At 45.1% G+C, this 15,857-nt stretch overlaps 1 protein-coding gene across 3 annotated transcripts in view; it reads left to right on the plus strand.

The window, feature by feature from the left end:
• Positions 1-15,857, plus strand: part of PRKDC (protein kinase, DNA-activated, catalytic subunit) — a 524,414-nt gene that overhangs the window by 137,197 nt on the left and 371,360 nt on the right. For all 3 annotated transcript variants that reach the window (XM_033933710.1, XM_033933711.1, XM_033933712.1), the window contains 3 exons: positions 2,638-2,745; positions 3,266-3,492; positions 10,123-10,217. In XM_033933710.1, coding sequence (XP_033789601.1) covers positions 2,638-2,745; positions 3,266-3,492; positions 10,123-10,217 — 430 coding nt within the window. The remainder of the gene's footprint in view (positions 1-2,637; positions 2,746-3,265; positions 3,493-10,122; positions 10,218-15,857) is intronic.

Raw genomic sequence — 15,857 nt, forward strand, 5'->3', positions numbered from 1 at the left:
CTTCCTCCAATTTAGCAACTGTAATATTTAGTGCCTCTGTTTGCTTCTATGCCCATACATCTAACTTCTCATTACAAGCTGCAGAATCAGTGTTTCATATTCTCTCATATCTTCTTAATTTACTATTCTAGTGCAATAGGCACATCATTATGGAACACTTAGGTTGCGCATCTCTGGTTGTGAGATCCTGTGTAGAGACTCATTTACATTTTTCTGCTCCGCCTCCCATTCCTCTGGGCTGTTCTGTAATACCTCAGTTGTACTCTCTACATGCGATATTGTAGGAGCCAGTCTGTTCTGCTCGTGTTTATTTTACATTTAATTTCAGGTTTTTTTTTCATCTCTTTGTAGCAGGTACCAGCCACTTGGGCAAGCCAGCTTCAAAAGCAACCATTTCTAGATGAATTCATATAGGCTTACATCAGCAGCAGAAAGCAATCGACAGTGGCCATCAAGGCCTATTCCATTAGGAGCATAGCTTCTTCCTGGATGGAGCCCAGAGCAGTTTCCTCAGAAGAAATTTGTAGAGCGGCCACATGGTCTTCCCTCCAATGGAGGTTTAGGGGGGGGTGCGTTCACCCTGGGCGCAGTCTTCATAAGGGTGCGGCATCCCCTTCTCCTCTCCTCTCTGCCCCTGCTCCTCTCCTTGCCTTCTCCCGTATGTTTTTTACTTCCCCAGCACAAGATTGTTGCCCATGTCAGCACTGGCACTCTATCTGACAACACTTCCGGGACCCACACCTAGGAAGTGACTTCAAAGGGTGATCTGACACAGATGTGGGCATGCGGCTCACTCTGAAGAAGTTAAAAAGGTATGGGGGAAGGGGGCTCGTGCACAGCAGGGGGGCGGTGTAGAGGGTGGGGGAGGGGCACCACCGCCCCAGACGCTACTCACTCTTACTATGCTACTGCTTTTCTCCATACTTTCACAAAGTTTTATAGGGTGGATGTAGCGGCCAAATTAGATATCACGTTTGGATCCTCAGCACTTTCAGCAGACTCTTCTGTCCCACCCTAGATCCTAGAGGACTGCTTTGATATGTCCCGAGTGTCCCAGAATGATGTGCTTATTGCACTAGAAGAAGAGATTAGGTACTTGCTTTGATGATAATCTTTCTAATAAATAGACACATCATTCTGGAAGCCTGCCATATCAAATATTCATTAGCCTGCTTACTATCTCTGTCATGTCCGTATTACCGAATACCTTTTTCTGTCCTCTGTCAAGTACAGGGAACCACTACTATTGTGAAGAGACCATGGAGTATCTTTCAGAGCTCCAAGACTATTAGGGTAGGTTGCACATAGGTAGGTGGCCTGTTCATTCCACTTCGTTACAAGGTTAAATATTTAGATGTTTCATATGTTATATGAGTAGAATAGACTTGTTTCACAGGGAGAGTCCCCGAACCCCTCCCTGTTTGGTTTTCTCTTCTAGGGCTGACCATCTGCTTTGATACAAACTGAGGTATTACAGGGCAGCCCAGAGGGGATGGGAGGCAGAGCAGAAAATGTAAATGAGGCTCTCTACACAGGATCTCGCGACCAGAGATACACAACCCAGGTGTTCAAAATGATGTGCCTATTTACTAGGAAGAAGATTATCAAGGTAAGTACTTTATCTTTCTTTACTAAGCCCTAATAAACCTAATTTAGGATATAGGTGAGATGCTTGCTGGGTCATATCTTGAATTTCTATACTCTAGGGCAGGGGTGTCCAACCTGCAGCCTCATGAAGTATTTTGTGCTGCACCGGTCAAGGGCGATGCAGTGTTTTCCTCTGCTGCCCCCAGGTGTTTACCATCTTGGCGGCTCCCTCCTCTGTCTTGCTGCAGTGTTCACGCATTTGTGCAGCCCCAGAAACATTTTTTTCGGCCAATGCGGCCCAGGGAAGCCAAAAGGTTGGACACTCCTGCTCTAGGGTAATTCTGCCATATGTGGTAGAGAGTCCTTCCTCCTACAGTTCTTCCAACATGCATGTCTGAAGCCTGGGTATATATTAATAATAATAATCAGTTTATATACCGCAAGGCCATGCAGTTCTATGCAGTTTATAATAATTAAAAATTACAATTAAAAAAGAAGTTAGATAGAATTAAAAAAATTTTAAAAAGCCAATGATTAAAAAATGATCTAAATGATCTAAATGGTCCATAAAATCTTTGCTAATTAACTGCCTAAATATTTCTATACCATCTGTGAAATATCTTGTATCCATTCTCCTTAACTATAGTAGAGATAGCCATTTGTCCCTCTTGGTGAATAATCTCTTTTTGTCTGTACTTTATGACTACAATTTTAATGCATTGTGCGAGAGCAGTAGAAATGGCTCTGTCAGCAGGCAGCGATCGGTAGTTTTCCATGATCAGCAGGCCATTGGATTTCTAGCCCGTTCAAAGGGAAACATTGTCTCGTTATACTTGAGCATCTCTGTACTGTTAATCAATGATCACAAAATTACTAATATAGTCTAGGAAAGAAGTGTCAGTTAATTTATATTGTGTAAACATTTCTCTTGTGTTTTAGTCTGTTTTAAGTTTGATTCATACATTGATTGAATCACTTTTTTATGCAGCATTTTTATGGTTTCCGAGGCAAAATGGGGACATGGTAGTTAAATTTTGTTTTATATTTTAGGTAACAAGACAGCTTTATGAGCCATTAGTCATGGGATTGATTCATTGGTTCACAAATAATAAAAAATTTGAAAGTCAGGATACAGTAGCACTACTGGAGGCAATTTTGGTAAGTAGTTCTATGTACTATTTATTTTATTTTTTTGTAGGCAGCGTTTATCAAGGTCTATTTGCTTGCTTTAATCATTTCAAACAAGGAATTTATAAAGGCTTAAAAAAAATACCAAAATATATAAAGGGTTCAAAAGATACCAAAATAATAAAATTCTTGTTAAATCGTGATAGGCTGTTCGGGTTTTTTTAGAGCTGCAGAAGAATCATATCTTTGGGCTCCTTTTATTAAGGTGCGCTAACCGATTAGCGCGTGCTAAATGCTAAGGTGCCCGTAGAATATAATGGGCGCCTTAGTAAAAGGACCCCTTTATTTTTTAATCATGACCCCAATTCTTGTGGCTGTTCATTGCAAACAGTTCTTATCAACTGAAAGTTCAGGAGATTTTCTCATTAATACTGATGAAATTAATATAACTTAATCAAGATAGTGTCTGTGTTGGAAATGCCTTGTGTCTGGGTTTCTAATTATCTAGACCATTTTGTCTGATTAAAAAAACTGTTTTCCCCCTTTTAAGGATGGGATAGTAGATCCAGTCGATAGCACTCTGAGAGACTTTTGTGGCAATTGTGTTCGGGAATTTTTGAAATGGTCTATCAAACAGAAGACATCAAAGCAACTAGAGAAGAGTCCAGTGAACACTAAATCACTTTTTAAACGATTATATAGCCTTGCACTTCATCCCAACGCATTCAAAAGACTGGGAGCTGCACTGGCTTTCAACAACATCTACAGAGAATTTAGGTGAGGTAACAGTTCAGAATTCTAAGCTAGAGTAGAGCAATTCATATCATGTTTTCATAGTAAAGTTTTTCCTAGATCAGAAGTAGGCAAACTATGGCTAGTGGGCCATTTTTGACCTACTTGGCCTTTACACATACCCTGTATTCTGTCTCTTTCCAACTTATTTTTTGTTTAAGTACATGCTATACTAATATTGATGATATTTGAAAAGTTATATTTCTATTTCTTTATACCACAGCTGTGCCAGTTTTATTGCCAGAGAGTAGAATGAAATTTTGAATCCTTTATTCAAGTTACTTTGTTATTTTATATTTAATATGTCTCTCAGTAATGCCCAGAAATGGGTTACAAGATCACATAATAAAACCAACATATAAATATCTGTACAAACATTTTTAAATAAACATAACACATTCTAATGCAATGTATCTAGGGTATGCTAGGGTCTTGTATCTGAACTAGCAAGTTGCTTGCAGAAAAATTTCAATCATGTTTCAACTCCACCTCCTTCCCAGGGAGTTCCACCTCCTTCCCAGGGAGCTGCTTCTGCTTGTTTATTTTCAGGTATTTTTTCAGTGTTCTTTGGAGGCTCAGTGCCTGGAGGTTCCCACTTGTGACATCTGCCAGGGAGAAAATGCAGACTCACAGGACGGTAGTCTGCTGCTAGCAGGATCAACTCTTGGGAACACCTAGCTAGCCAGCCTATTTTTACATTTTTTGAGCTCAGAAGCTGTCCCCTGCATAGTTGGTCGCATCCCTTATTTAATCAGGAGCTTGAGCATGGTGCAAGGTTTTCAGTACAAGTTATCCTAATTTGACACACAGAAAGTTAAAGTGTAAGATACAAGTTATCCTTATGTGACACATACTGGTTCTGGTACCAATATACATTTCTTTGTAGTCTATCGGTCAAGAACAGGGGTTTAGGTGAAGAGGTATGCTTTTATTGCTTTTCTAAAGCTGAGGAGTCCTTCATGGGATCTGATCTCGGGGGTGGGGGTGGGGGTGGGAGTGGGAGTTGATTTCAGTGGCTCAGTATGAAGTGGGAGTAGGACCGTTGCTTTGCGTTTTGCAGTTGAAGGGTACGACCAGGGGGGATTTTGAGTCATATTTCATCCTGGGAGCGATGGGACCAGTTCGGCACATACAGGAAGTTTAACCATCATATAGGCCAGTGCCGTGTTGTGCAAGGATTTGAACGCTAGCATCAGGCCCTTGAAGACACAACTTTTGGCTATAGGTAGCAAGTGAGCCAATGCTTAAGCCTAGGAGACAAGGTCACGGGCATGGAGGTTTTTCAGAAGCTTGATCGCTGTGTTTTGAAAATGCTTGAGACTTTGTACATTCTTCACTGTGAGACTGTTGAATAGCACATTGCAGTAATCCATTTGGGAGAGTACCAAGGCATAGAGTAGTTGAACAAAGTCAGACTCTGAAAAGTAATTCCTTATTTTTGGAGAGTTGTTGTAGGTAATAAAATGAATAAGATACCACCTGAGAGATATGGTCGGAAAGCGACACGTTGCAATCAAGGAGTATTCCCAAGCTGTACACTTGGTCTTTCATAGTTACAGTAGTTGAGTCCCAGCACAGCGAGGTGACGGGCACAGTCGCAGTGTTCTTTGCAGAGCCAAAGGAGTTTTGTCGTGGAGGCATTTAGTTGTAATTTGTTGACGGACATTCAGTTTTTGATTTCCTAGAGGCAGGTTAGGAGTTTCGCAATTTGGGCGTCACGGTCTTCTCCTAGCGGTAGGTACAGTTGGATGTCATCCATGAAGGAATGAATCCATATTTTATATTTGTGAGCTATCTCTAGGACAGGTTTAGCATAGAGACTGAATAGTAGGGGAGATAGCAAAGAACTTTATACCTGAAAGATTGAGACTTGGGTGTGATAGTATGTGATGATGTTAAGGTGGTAAAAGCTAGAAATAATCTTAGGTGTACGGGGAAAGGCATGGCCAGCAGGAAAAAAAGAAATGATAAATAAGACTTTGACAGGGACCTTGTTTAGAGTACTATATGTACATCTCTGGAGACTATAAAAGGAAAAATCTCACCAAATCAAAAACATAATTAAAATTAATATGCAAGTGCTCAGTATGGTGTAACCACCAAGCCAGCAGTGGTATAGTTGTCACATCATCACACCATCCCACCTAACCAACCCGAAAGTCGGTTTAAACTCATCAGCTTCTTATCTCTGAATGAGTATCACAGTTCTTAAAGTTGTTAGTCATTAGCTGGATACAGGTAGCTGGTCAACGTTGAACTCCGCTGGACTTTTAACAACACAGTGAAAGAAGTGCTCAAACTCAAACACAGCAGAGTCTTTCTTTCCTTAACACAGCCACGTGTTTCACTATTAAGCTTCTACAGAAGGAAAGAGTTTATCCTGAAAGGCAACATACTCAATTCAAAAATAAAAAAATGCAAAAAAAAATAAAAAAAACAACAATTCAAGCAAATTTTTGAAAATAAACTTGGACAGCTGTTACCGAACTGGAGAGACCACAGGGCTCACAGACACCAGAATTCCAGCTGATGCGCTGGATTACATCACATGGTGCACAGATGAGATCAATTTATGCTCAACAAGGGGGAGGAGAGCACCCAAGCTAACTCACCAAACTGCCCATTCTACTTCCTTGTTAAAACCCCTGGAAATCACCATACTCCATATAAAAATCATTTTTTGTTCTTGATAAGTCAGGTAACGAGAGATATCGCCACCCTGAAACAAATGAAACCTTTTAAGGACAACAAATCTCAGATCAGAGAGTGCATACTGTTTCTGCTGCCAATGGGCTACCAGAGGCACTGTGTTTGTGTGTTTGAGTTTGAGCACGTCTTTCACTGTGGTGTTACAAGTCCAGTGGAGTTCAACGTTGACCAGCTGCTGACTTTAACAACTTTAAGAACTGTGATACTCATTCAGAGATAAATGTATATATTTTTCTTCTTTTTTAAGAAGCTGATGAGTTTAGACTGATCTTCGAGTTGGTTAGGTGTGCTGGTGTGATGATGTGACAATTATACCACTGCTGGCTTGGTGGTTACACTATACTGAGCACTCGCATATTAATTTTAATTATGTTTTTGATTTGGTGAGATTTTTCCTTTTATAGTTTGATATTTTGTAATTGAAAAATCTATTAGGTTACATGATTTTTATACTCCTATTTTTTTGTTTGATCATCTCTGGAGACCACACCTTCAAAAAGAAACATGATTGAGTTGGTCCAGAGGGCAGCTATTAAGATGGTCAGTGGTCTTCATCATAAAGTATAAGGGGACAGACTTAAAGATCTCAGTATATATACTTTGAAAGAAAGGTAAGAGGGGTAGATATGATAGAGATATTTAAAAGGAAGCTCTGGAAAGGGACTTAAGTTGACGGTGAAAGGGGACAGACTCGTGAATAATCTGAGGAAGTACTTCACAGAAAGAGTGAATTTATGAAACTGCCTCCCAGTGGAGGTGATGGAGACAAAAACTGAATTCAAAAAAACTTGGGGCAGGTACATACGGTAGGATCTGTAAGGGAAAGGAATGGTAGATGACATAGATGGGCAGACTGGATAGGCCATATTGTCTTTATCTGCCTTCATTTTTCTCTTTCTATGGGATAAGCACAAAGACCCCCTAGTGCCAAAGGGCAGATGGGTAAATAATTCTCATCTATTGTCATATTCTATGGCTGGGAAAGTGTTGCAAATAACTTATCTTGTATTCCATCGAGCAAGGGCAAGAGAAGTGATAAGAATGGAACAAATTGTGAAGCAAGGAAGCACAATTCAGCAATACTGTGTTGAGATTGTAGGATAGGTATCGGTGAGATACATCTTCCCAGAAACCACAAAATTGGATGCTAGTCACAAATGTAAGACTCAGGACCAGAAACTACTAATATTAACAGGTCAATAAAGGGCTTTGCAGGTGGACAGAGGATAGGATATGCATATCATATAGCACAGAAGTTTTGGGCTTTTACAAGCAGCTATATAAGCAAGCACACTGTAGACCAGTGTTTCTAAACTCGGTCCTAGCCTTTGCAAGTTAGGTTTTCAGGATATCTACTATGTGTGTATGTGTATGTGTCATATATAATAAAACCCTAAGCGCGCATGCACACTCTTGCCGGCGTGTTCCATGATCCGTATGTCCGTGGCCGGCAAGAGTGTGCATGCAAGCTTACCACGGCCCGCACTCACGGTCTGGCTGTCGGTGGCGGTTCCTCAATCTCAGCTCTGCAGTCGGGCGGCGGGGAAGGCAGTCGCTGCTCCCGGAATCCACTGTTGTTGCCGTTGCCACCACCACCGCCTCCTCCTCGGCCTGGGTGCGTAGCGTGGGGAGCAGGGCCCGGTGACGGATGCAGCAGTAGTGGCGGCTCAGGGGGTGGTGATAGTGGCGACGCCGGCAGCGATTCCCCCCACGCGGGGAGTCTCTGGGTAGGTTCAGGGTTGCGCGGGTATGCTCGCTAATCACCCATACCCCTAAACTCATACGCAGCCGACCAGCACGGAAGCCACGCCCCGACTTGCTCCTCCAGGCCGACGACGCTCACAGGCCTAAGTAGGCCGGCCAAAGCAACGGATCCAATGCAGCAAAAATGGCCGATCCCCTACTGCGCAAGTAGCCTACATGCTGCTCCCGAACCTCTAACTCAGGTTATTTCAGTGACAGTGTGAAGGGGAAAAGGTGGAGAGAGGAAGGGAGAGATAGGAAGCAGAGAAGCTGTAGAAATCTCTCTCTCTATCAATTTCTCTATCATTAAACAACCTTCAAGATACAAAGCAGGGAAGCTGCAGAATTTTATGTCTTTTATTGTGATTTAAAAATCCTGAACTTTAGTTAAGTCCTTTCTTTGCAGTTTCCAAGTATCTGATCATTTTAACTGGATTATTTTAGTTTCCTTTTCAGTAGCGAAAGGGGGCCAGGGAGTGAACTTGCTTTGCTTTGGGGGGAGGGGTGTGCTGGGGGCAGGGAGCAATCTTTATTTGCTTTGGGGAGGATACAGAAGGGGGCCATAGAGAAAGACAAAGAAAGGCAGGCAGGGGGCCACGGAGAGATAAAGCCAGATAGCACACGAGAACGAAAGACAGCGGGCAGGGAGAGAGACAGAAAGAAAGACAAACAGACAGGGGGCCAGAAGGAGAGAGACAGACAGAAAGAAAGATAGACAGAGGGAAGGAAAGAGACAGAAAGAAAGCAAGAAAGAGACAGGGGCAGGGAGAGACACAGAAAGAAAGACAAACATATATTCTAGCACCCGTTAATGTAACGGGCTTAAACACTAGTATATATATATATATTGCAAAATAAGTGGTGGAGGCAGAGACTGTATCTGAATTCAAGAGGGCCTGGGATAATAGGCAAGTGGGATCTCTCAGAGAGAGAAAGAGATAATGGTTACTGCGGATTGGGCAGACTAGATGTGCCATTTGGTCTTTATCTGTCATCATGTTTCTATAAATGCATCGTTAGTCACCGATTGATGCCATTCTTTCAGCACTTTTGTAAAATGGATGATCTAGCTTTATTTGCTAGCAAATACATGTGCATTCTTGTACATTCTTATATATATACTACAGAAATCTTTGTTTAGAAGAATCTTTTGTAAAATACTCAGGAAATATGAATATCCCAACTTGGATGTCCCATTTCCTACTTGAAGCATGTGTGCAAAATGGGATTTCATATGCTATAAATTTCACAGAAGATATTCAAATTACACATTTCAAACATAAAAAAGCATAATTGCAAAGATCAAGCACATATTTCTGTAAAATGAATAAAAACTATAAGTAGAATATATATATTTTTTAAAATTTGCCATATGTACTGGAATAAAATCAGATTTTTGGGCCAAAAATTGGGATCGCCATTTAAATTCAAATCTCTCTACCTTCCTCTACCCCACTTGCATGTCTTTTTCCACCCACTCCTCTCCTACCATGGTGCCTGAAATTTCTTTCTTCACTCGGTGGTGACCAGCATGTCTTTCCTATCTCTTCCTTTGGCAGATTCTGACAAAGCCTTGCATTGAACAGATGAAAGGCCATGACCATCTGCTCATGCTCAAGGAGTGCTGGCTCCTGCCTTCCCCGAATCTCAGAACAGAAGCTGGCAGGTCTTGAGTATGCACATATGGTCAAGGCTCTATACCTGTCTGCGTGCAGCTTTCTTTATTAGTGACAGTGGAAGGTAGGAAAAAGACATGCCAATCGCCGCCATAGAGAGAAATTCTGGGCATTGTGGTGAGGGAGGTGCAAAAAGACATGTTGGCATGTTGAGGAATAAATTCTGGGCACTTGGGGTGGGGGGCATGGAAGAATAAATTCTGTTTACAATGGGGAGGGGAATGAAGGAGGAGATAAATTGGGATGAGAGAAAAAAAAAAGAAAGGTAAGGGCAAAAATGATTCACACCAAGGAAAAAGGGAAGAAGGAAAATTACTTGAATATAACCTTTTGAGTTAACAGTTTTCACCTCAAAAAAGGGGGAAAACTTATCTTGGTTTATACTTTTATAGGTTTATATTCAAGTTTATATGGTAAGCATGTTTTAACATCATTGTTAAGTCTTTCTATTCTGCAGTCTTATCCCAAACTGTTATGTCTTTTGCAGAGAAGAAAATGCATTGGTTGAACAGTTTGTTTTTGAAATATTGGTTGTCTATTTGGAAAGTCTAGCATTGAGTCACCAAGATGAAAAATCATTAGGTAAGTTGTATCCCAGTTTGAAAACATAGTAACATCGTAAATGACAGTAGATAAAGACCTGAATGATCCATGCTATCTGCCCTGCAACTACATGCATTACAATTTCATGATTGAATTTTTTTTTTTTTTGCTTTGTTTCTTATTGGCCACAGCCCTTAGAAGTCCACCCTATAGTTTCCTTAGGTTCCAACTATTGGAGTTACTGTTGAAGCTTACTCCAGTCTATCCAAGCCATCTACTCTACAGGGTTCAGATCCTGAAAGTTTGCCCATTCATATTCTAGTTAGAGATCCTCTATGTTAATCCAATGCTTTTTTGAATTCCATCATCGTTTTCCTCTCCCTTGGGTGGCCATTCCAGGCACTCACCACCCTCTCCATGAAAAAGAATTTACTACCATTACTCCTAAGTCTACAACCCCATAACTTCAATTTATGTACTCTAGTTTTACCAATTTCCTTTCTCTGGAAAAGATTTGGTCCTATATTAATACCTTTCAAATATTTAAACATCTGTATCATATCATCTCTGTCCCTCCTGTCCTCCAAAGTATACATGTTGGGGATCTCCAGTCTCATACTTCTTTTGGTGCAGACTCCCCTATCATTTTCGTCACTTTCCTCTGAACTACTTCAAGTCTTCTTATATCCTTGGCCAGATGCGGCCTCCAAACCTGAACACAATACTCCAAGTGACCCAGTGACCTGTATAGAGGCATCAACATCTCCTTTCTGCTGCTAGTTACGCCTCTCTCTATACCTGGGATAGGCACATGGGGCGGGGCGGCGGGTTTCCCGTCTTCCAGAGCAGTTGCGTCCGTGGTGCGCTTTTTATTCAGAGGGATGAGCTTTTAGACCTGATGTAGCAGGTCTCCTTGGTGCTGCATTTTTGAAGTTGCACCACCGGAGACCCCGCGTATGGGGGCCCCTCTGCTTCAGGGGGTCTGTCCTGTTTCCCGCTCTTTTCCTGTGCGTCAGGATTTTCGGGATTTTGTGTTGGCGCAGTGGCCTACGGGCGCCGTTTCGTTTGGTGTGCGCCTTGGCTCATGGGTATCCCATCCCGGAGGGGGATAGGGCTACCTTAATTTCGCCAAAGGGGGACGCGGTGGTCTCGGCACTTCCTAAGCGGCATACCGTGCCTGTTATGGACAGTTCTGCTCTTAGGGTCTCTGAGGAGCGTACGTTAGAGACACTTCTTAAGTATAATTTTAATGTCTCTGCCTTGGGGGTCCAGGCGGCTATTTGTGTGGGGCTGGTGGCTCGCACCGTGTTTCGGTGGTCTGAGCATGTCCTGGATCGTGAGTCTGATGACTGGTCCTTAGTGGATCAGGAGGTGGTGAAGTTTGAGATGACTGCCTCGTTCCTCTCGGTTGTTCTTTGTGACTTGGTGCTGCTAAGTCTGGGACTTTTGGTGGCCGCACGCTGTACCTTGTGGCTTCGCGCTTGGTCGGCGGTTGCCGCGTCCAAAACTGAACTTCCCAAAATTTCCCTTTCGGGGGTTGTTTTTTGTTTAGAGAGGACTTAGATCCGGTGGTTCAGACTCTTGACGGACTCTGAGGTGCCCCGTCTGCCTGAGGACCGTGCCCGCCCGGCATCTCGGGTTGGCATTGCCCGGAGGCGTCTGCGGGAATTTCGCAAGTTTCGCCTGGGGCATGGGACTGCTTCTGTCCAGGCTTCCGGTTTTTCCCCGGGGTCGGTTGGCTTAGCGCATGCAGTCTTTTCAGGGGGCCCGTCGGGGGACTGGGAGTTCCCCCCCGGTTCCCCTGCTGCCCGGTTCCCGTCCTGCGCGATGTCTCTTTGCCGGCGCCCCCTTTGGTTCCCGTGGGTGCCTAGCTTCGCAACTTGTTTCCCAAGTGGGCCAAGATCATGTCCGATCAGTGGGTCCTGGTGGTGGTGCGGGACGGTTATGTACTTGAATTTTGCCCGCTCTCTGCCGGATCATATCTAGCCTCTCCATGTCAGGTGGCATGGGAGACGCTAGCCTTTCGCCAGACCCTTCAGCGCTTGCTAGATCTCAAAGCAGTTGTCCAGTGTCCCCTCAGGAGTGCGGTATCGGCTGGAACGCCATTTCCTTTATGGGGCCCTAAAGGGAGGGGCCCTTTGGCCCATCCTTGGTTTAAACTGAGGTCAACAGGACTCTCAGAATTCCCTTTTATTCGCATGGACACACTGCAGTCTGTCCTTCTGGCGGTTCAGCCGGGGGAGTTCCTGACTTCTCTCGCTCTGGCGGAGGCCTACTTGCCTGTTTCCATTCGGGCCTCTCCTCAGCTCTTTCTTTGCTTTGCGATATTGGGTCTGCACTATCAGTTCTGTGTGCTTCCCTTGGGCCTGGCCACGACTCCCCGGACGTTCGCCAAGTTGATGGTGGTCGTCACGGCGGCATTGCAGTCAGAGGGCATTCTGGTGCACCCCTTCTGGGATGACTGGTTGTTTTGGGCGAAGTTGTTGCAGGAGAGCGCCCGAGTTACGGCTCGGGTGGTTGAGTTTCTCCGGTCACTGGGCTGGGTGGTCAACCTTTCCAAGAGTCGGTTGGTCCTCGCTCAGCATCTGGAGTACCTTGGGGTTCTGTTCGACACCTCCTTGGGGAAGGTCTTCCTTTCAGAGGCCCGGGTAAGCAATTTGCAATCTCAGATTCGCCTTCTTTTGGCGTCCCGGTGTCCTCGGGCGCAGGATTTCCTCCAAGTCTTGGGGTCGATGGCAGCGTTCCTGGATGTTGTGAGGTGGGCGCGGGCCCACTTGTGTCTGTTCAGTATGCTCTGCTCCGTAGATGGTCACCCCAGAGGCTCAGTTTGGAGGTCCCTGTCCCTCTGCGAGGCTTGGCGCGCTGCAGTCTTCTTTGGTGGCTCCAGACCTCTCATCCTCTGGTCCAGACTCTGGTCCAGAGGATGAGTCTGGATCTATCGCAGTGGACGGTGCTTCTCACGGATGCCAGTCTCCTCGGTTGGGGGGGCTCAGTGTCTAGGTCACTCAGCTCAGGGCACCTGGTCCATGGAGGAGGCGTCCTGGTCGATCAACATGTTGGAGACCAGAGCCGTCCCTCTGGCGCTGTTAGCCTTCCGCTCCCTCTTGATGGGCAAGTCGGTCAGAGTCCGGTCTGACAATGCCACAGCGGTGGCTTATGTCAATCGTTGAGGCACCAAGAGCGCTCAGGTGGCGGAGGAGGCGGCTCGGCTCATGCTTTGGGGCGGAGTCACGCCTTCTGGACCTCTCGGCCTCTCACATGGCCGGGGTGGAGAATGTTCAGGCGAACTTCCTCAGTCACATCTTAGATCACAGAGAGTGGTGTCTCAGCCCTGTGGCTTTTCAGTTGATAATGCAGGCTTGGGGTCAGTCCCTGATGGACCTGACGGCCACGAGTGGCAATGCCGAGGTGTTCCGCTTCTTCAGTCGTCGCAGGGATGGACTGGCCGAGGGTCTGGATGCTCTGGTTCAACCATGGCCAACAGAGGGGCTGTTGTGCATGTTCCCTCCGTGGCCATTAGTGGGCAGAGTTCTTCTCTGCATTGTTCGCCATCCGGGTCTGGTGGTTCTGGTGGCTCCAGATTGGCCTCGGCATCCGTGATACGCAGATCTGGTGACACTCTGGTGGCGGATCCTCTTCCTCAGCCTCCCTTGGATGACCTTCTGACGCAGGGTCCCATTCCCATGTTCGACCCGTCTCCCTTCTGTCTTACGGCTTGGCTTTTGAAAGGGGTCGCCTTGGTAAGAAGGGGTATTCAGATAGGGTGATTTCTACACTCTTGTGGTCCTGGAGGCTTTCTACCTCTCAGGCTTCTGTGTGGATTTGGCACTTCTTTGAGGGGTGGTGCCAGGTGCGGGGAGTGGTCTCTCTTCGCGTTTCGGTGCCTAACATCCTAGAGTTCTTGCAAGATGGCCTGGATAGAGGCCTGGCTTCGGCTTCTCTCCGGGTTCAGCTTGTGGCCTTGTCAGCCTTTCGGGGGTTTGTGACGGGTCAGCGTTTGACAGCCATTCCTGATGTGATTCGCTTTTTGCGGGCGGCCAAGGTGCTCAGGCCTCCCGTGCAGTCCTCTATTCCCTCTTGGAATCACAGTCTGGTTCTCTCTATTCTGATGCACCCGCCCTTCGAACTGTTGGGCGGCTGCTCTTTGAAGGACCTTACTCTGAAGACAGTCTTTTTTGTGGACATTTCTTCCGCTAGGCGTGTTTCTGAGCTACAGGTTTTCTCTTGTAGGGCTCCCTTCTTGGAGTTTTCTAGGGAGCAGGTTGTCTTGAGGCCTGTTCCTTCCTTTTCTGCCGAAAGTAGTTTTTCCTTTTCATGTCAATCAATCTGTGGTCCTCCCGGTCTTGGGTAGTTGGGAGGGCTCTTCTGAGCAAGGACAGCTGAGCAAGTTGGATGTTGGTCGGGTCCTTCGCTCTTATGTGCACCGGACCCAGGAGATCAGGAAATAAAATCATCTCTTTGTCCTTCTGACTGGTCCTCTTAGGGGGGCTGGCGCTTCTAGGGCTACTATTGCATGCTAGATCAAGGAGACTATTGCTTCCGCTTCTCTTCTGGGGCAGCAGCCCTTTCCGGAGTTTCTCAAAGCTCATTCTACTCGGGGTCAGGCGGCTTCTTGGGCTGAGTCGTCGCTTGTGCCTCCAGTGGACATTTGTAAGGCTGCGGTTTGGTCTTCCTTGTATTCCTTTGTCAGACTCTTTCGGGTAGATGTTCTGGTGCGTCAGGACGCGGTGTTCGGTGTGTGTGTTCTGGTGTCAGCCCTTCGGGGGTCCCGCCCGTGTGAGGGACTGCTTTGGTACGTCCCATTCGTAAAGATTAACCTCTACTGGTCTGGAGAGTGCTAAAGAAGGAGAAATTAGGTTCTTACCTGCTAATTTACTTTCTTTTAGCTTCTCCAGACCAGTAGAGGTCCCCACCCTGTCTGTTGTTGTTGTTGTTGGGGCTGTTTTTTGTTTTTTGCTGCGGGTTCTAGTATTTTTCTAGGGCCGGGGAGAATTAAAGAACAGCGGCTGTGGCTCGGCTGGCTTAGCTGGCGAGCTGTGGGGACATTTTCCTTCTGGTAATTCTCCTCTGCATTTTCCAACAGCATTTGGGTATGTTATTTGTTACTCCTGTTCGGAGTATTGTTTTCTTTCTGTTTTCCAGTTCTTAGTTCTGCTTGGCTATTCGGCAGACTGATGTAAATAGAGAAGGGAGTATATTATATACTGTCCCACAGTTTTGTTTTCAATCTCCACCTGCTGGTCATGATTGGATATATACCCATTCGTAAAGATTAACCTCTACTGGTCTGGAGAAGCTAAAAGAAAGTAAATTAGCAGGTAAGAACCTAATTTCTCCTTATTCAGTCACTAAGTATTTATTGCATCCCATTCTTTGGCTCTTGACAGGGCAAAGCTCTTGAATAAAGATTATTCTAGCTAAGTTAAAGCTACTCTTGAGTTTAAGGAAGATGTTAACCTACTTGGTATATATAAGGGTTTAGTATGTATTCGATGCATGATGTAAAGCTCAATAGGTGGCATTCTTGTGCTTGTCTGTCTCAAAGATTTTGAAAAATAGAGAGTAGGGTTCAGTGGTCAATTCTCTCAATAGAGGAAAGTGAATAGAATGCCACAGGGGCCATTGCTGTTTGGGACAGAGAGGAAAGTTTCTAAGTGCCGTAAGGCAATGTAATTTACG

The sequence above is a fragment of the Geotrypetes seraphini genome, chromosome 2, assembly GCF_902459505.1.
Source record: "Geotrypetes seraphini chromosome 2, aGeoSer1.1, whole genome shotgun sequence".
Taxonomy (NCBI): domain Eukaryota; kingdom Metazoa; phylum Chordata; class Amphibia; order Gymnophiona; family Dermophiidae; genus Geotrypetes; species Geotrypetes seraphini.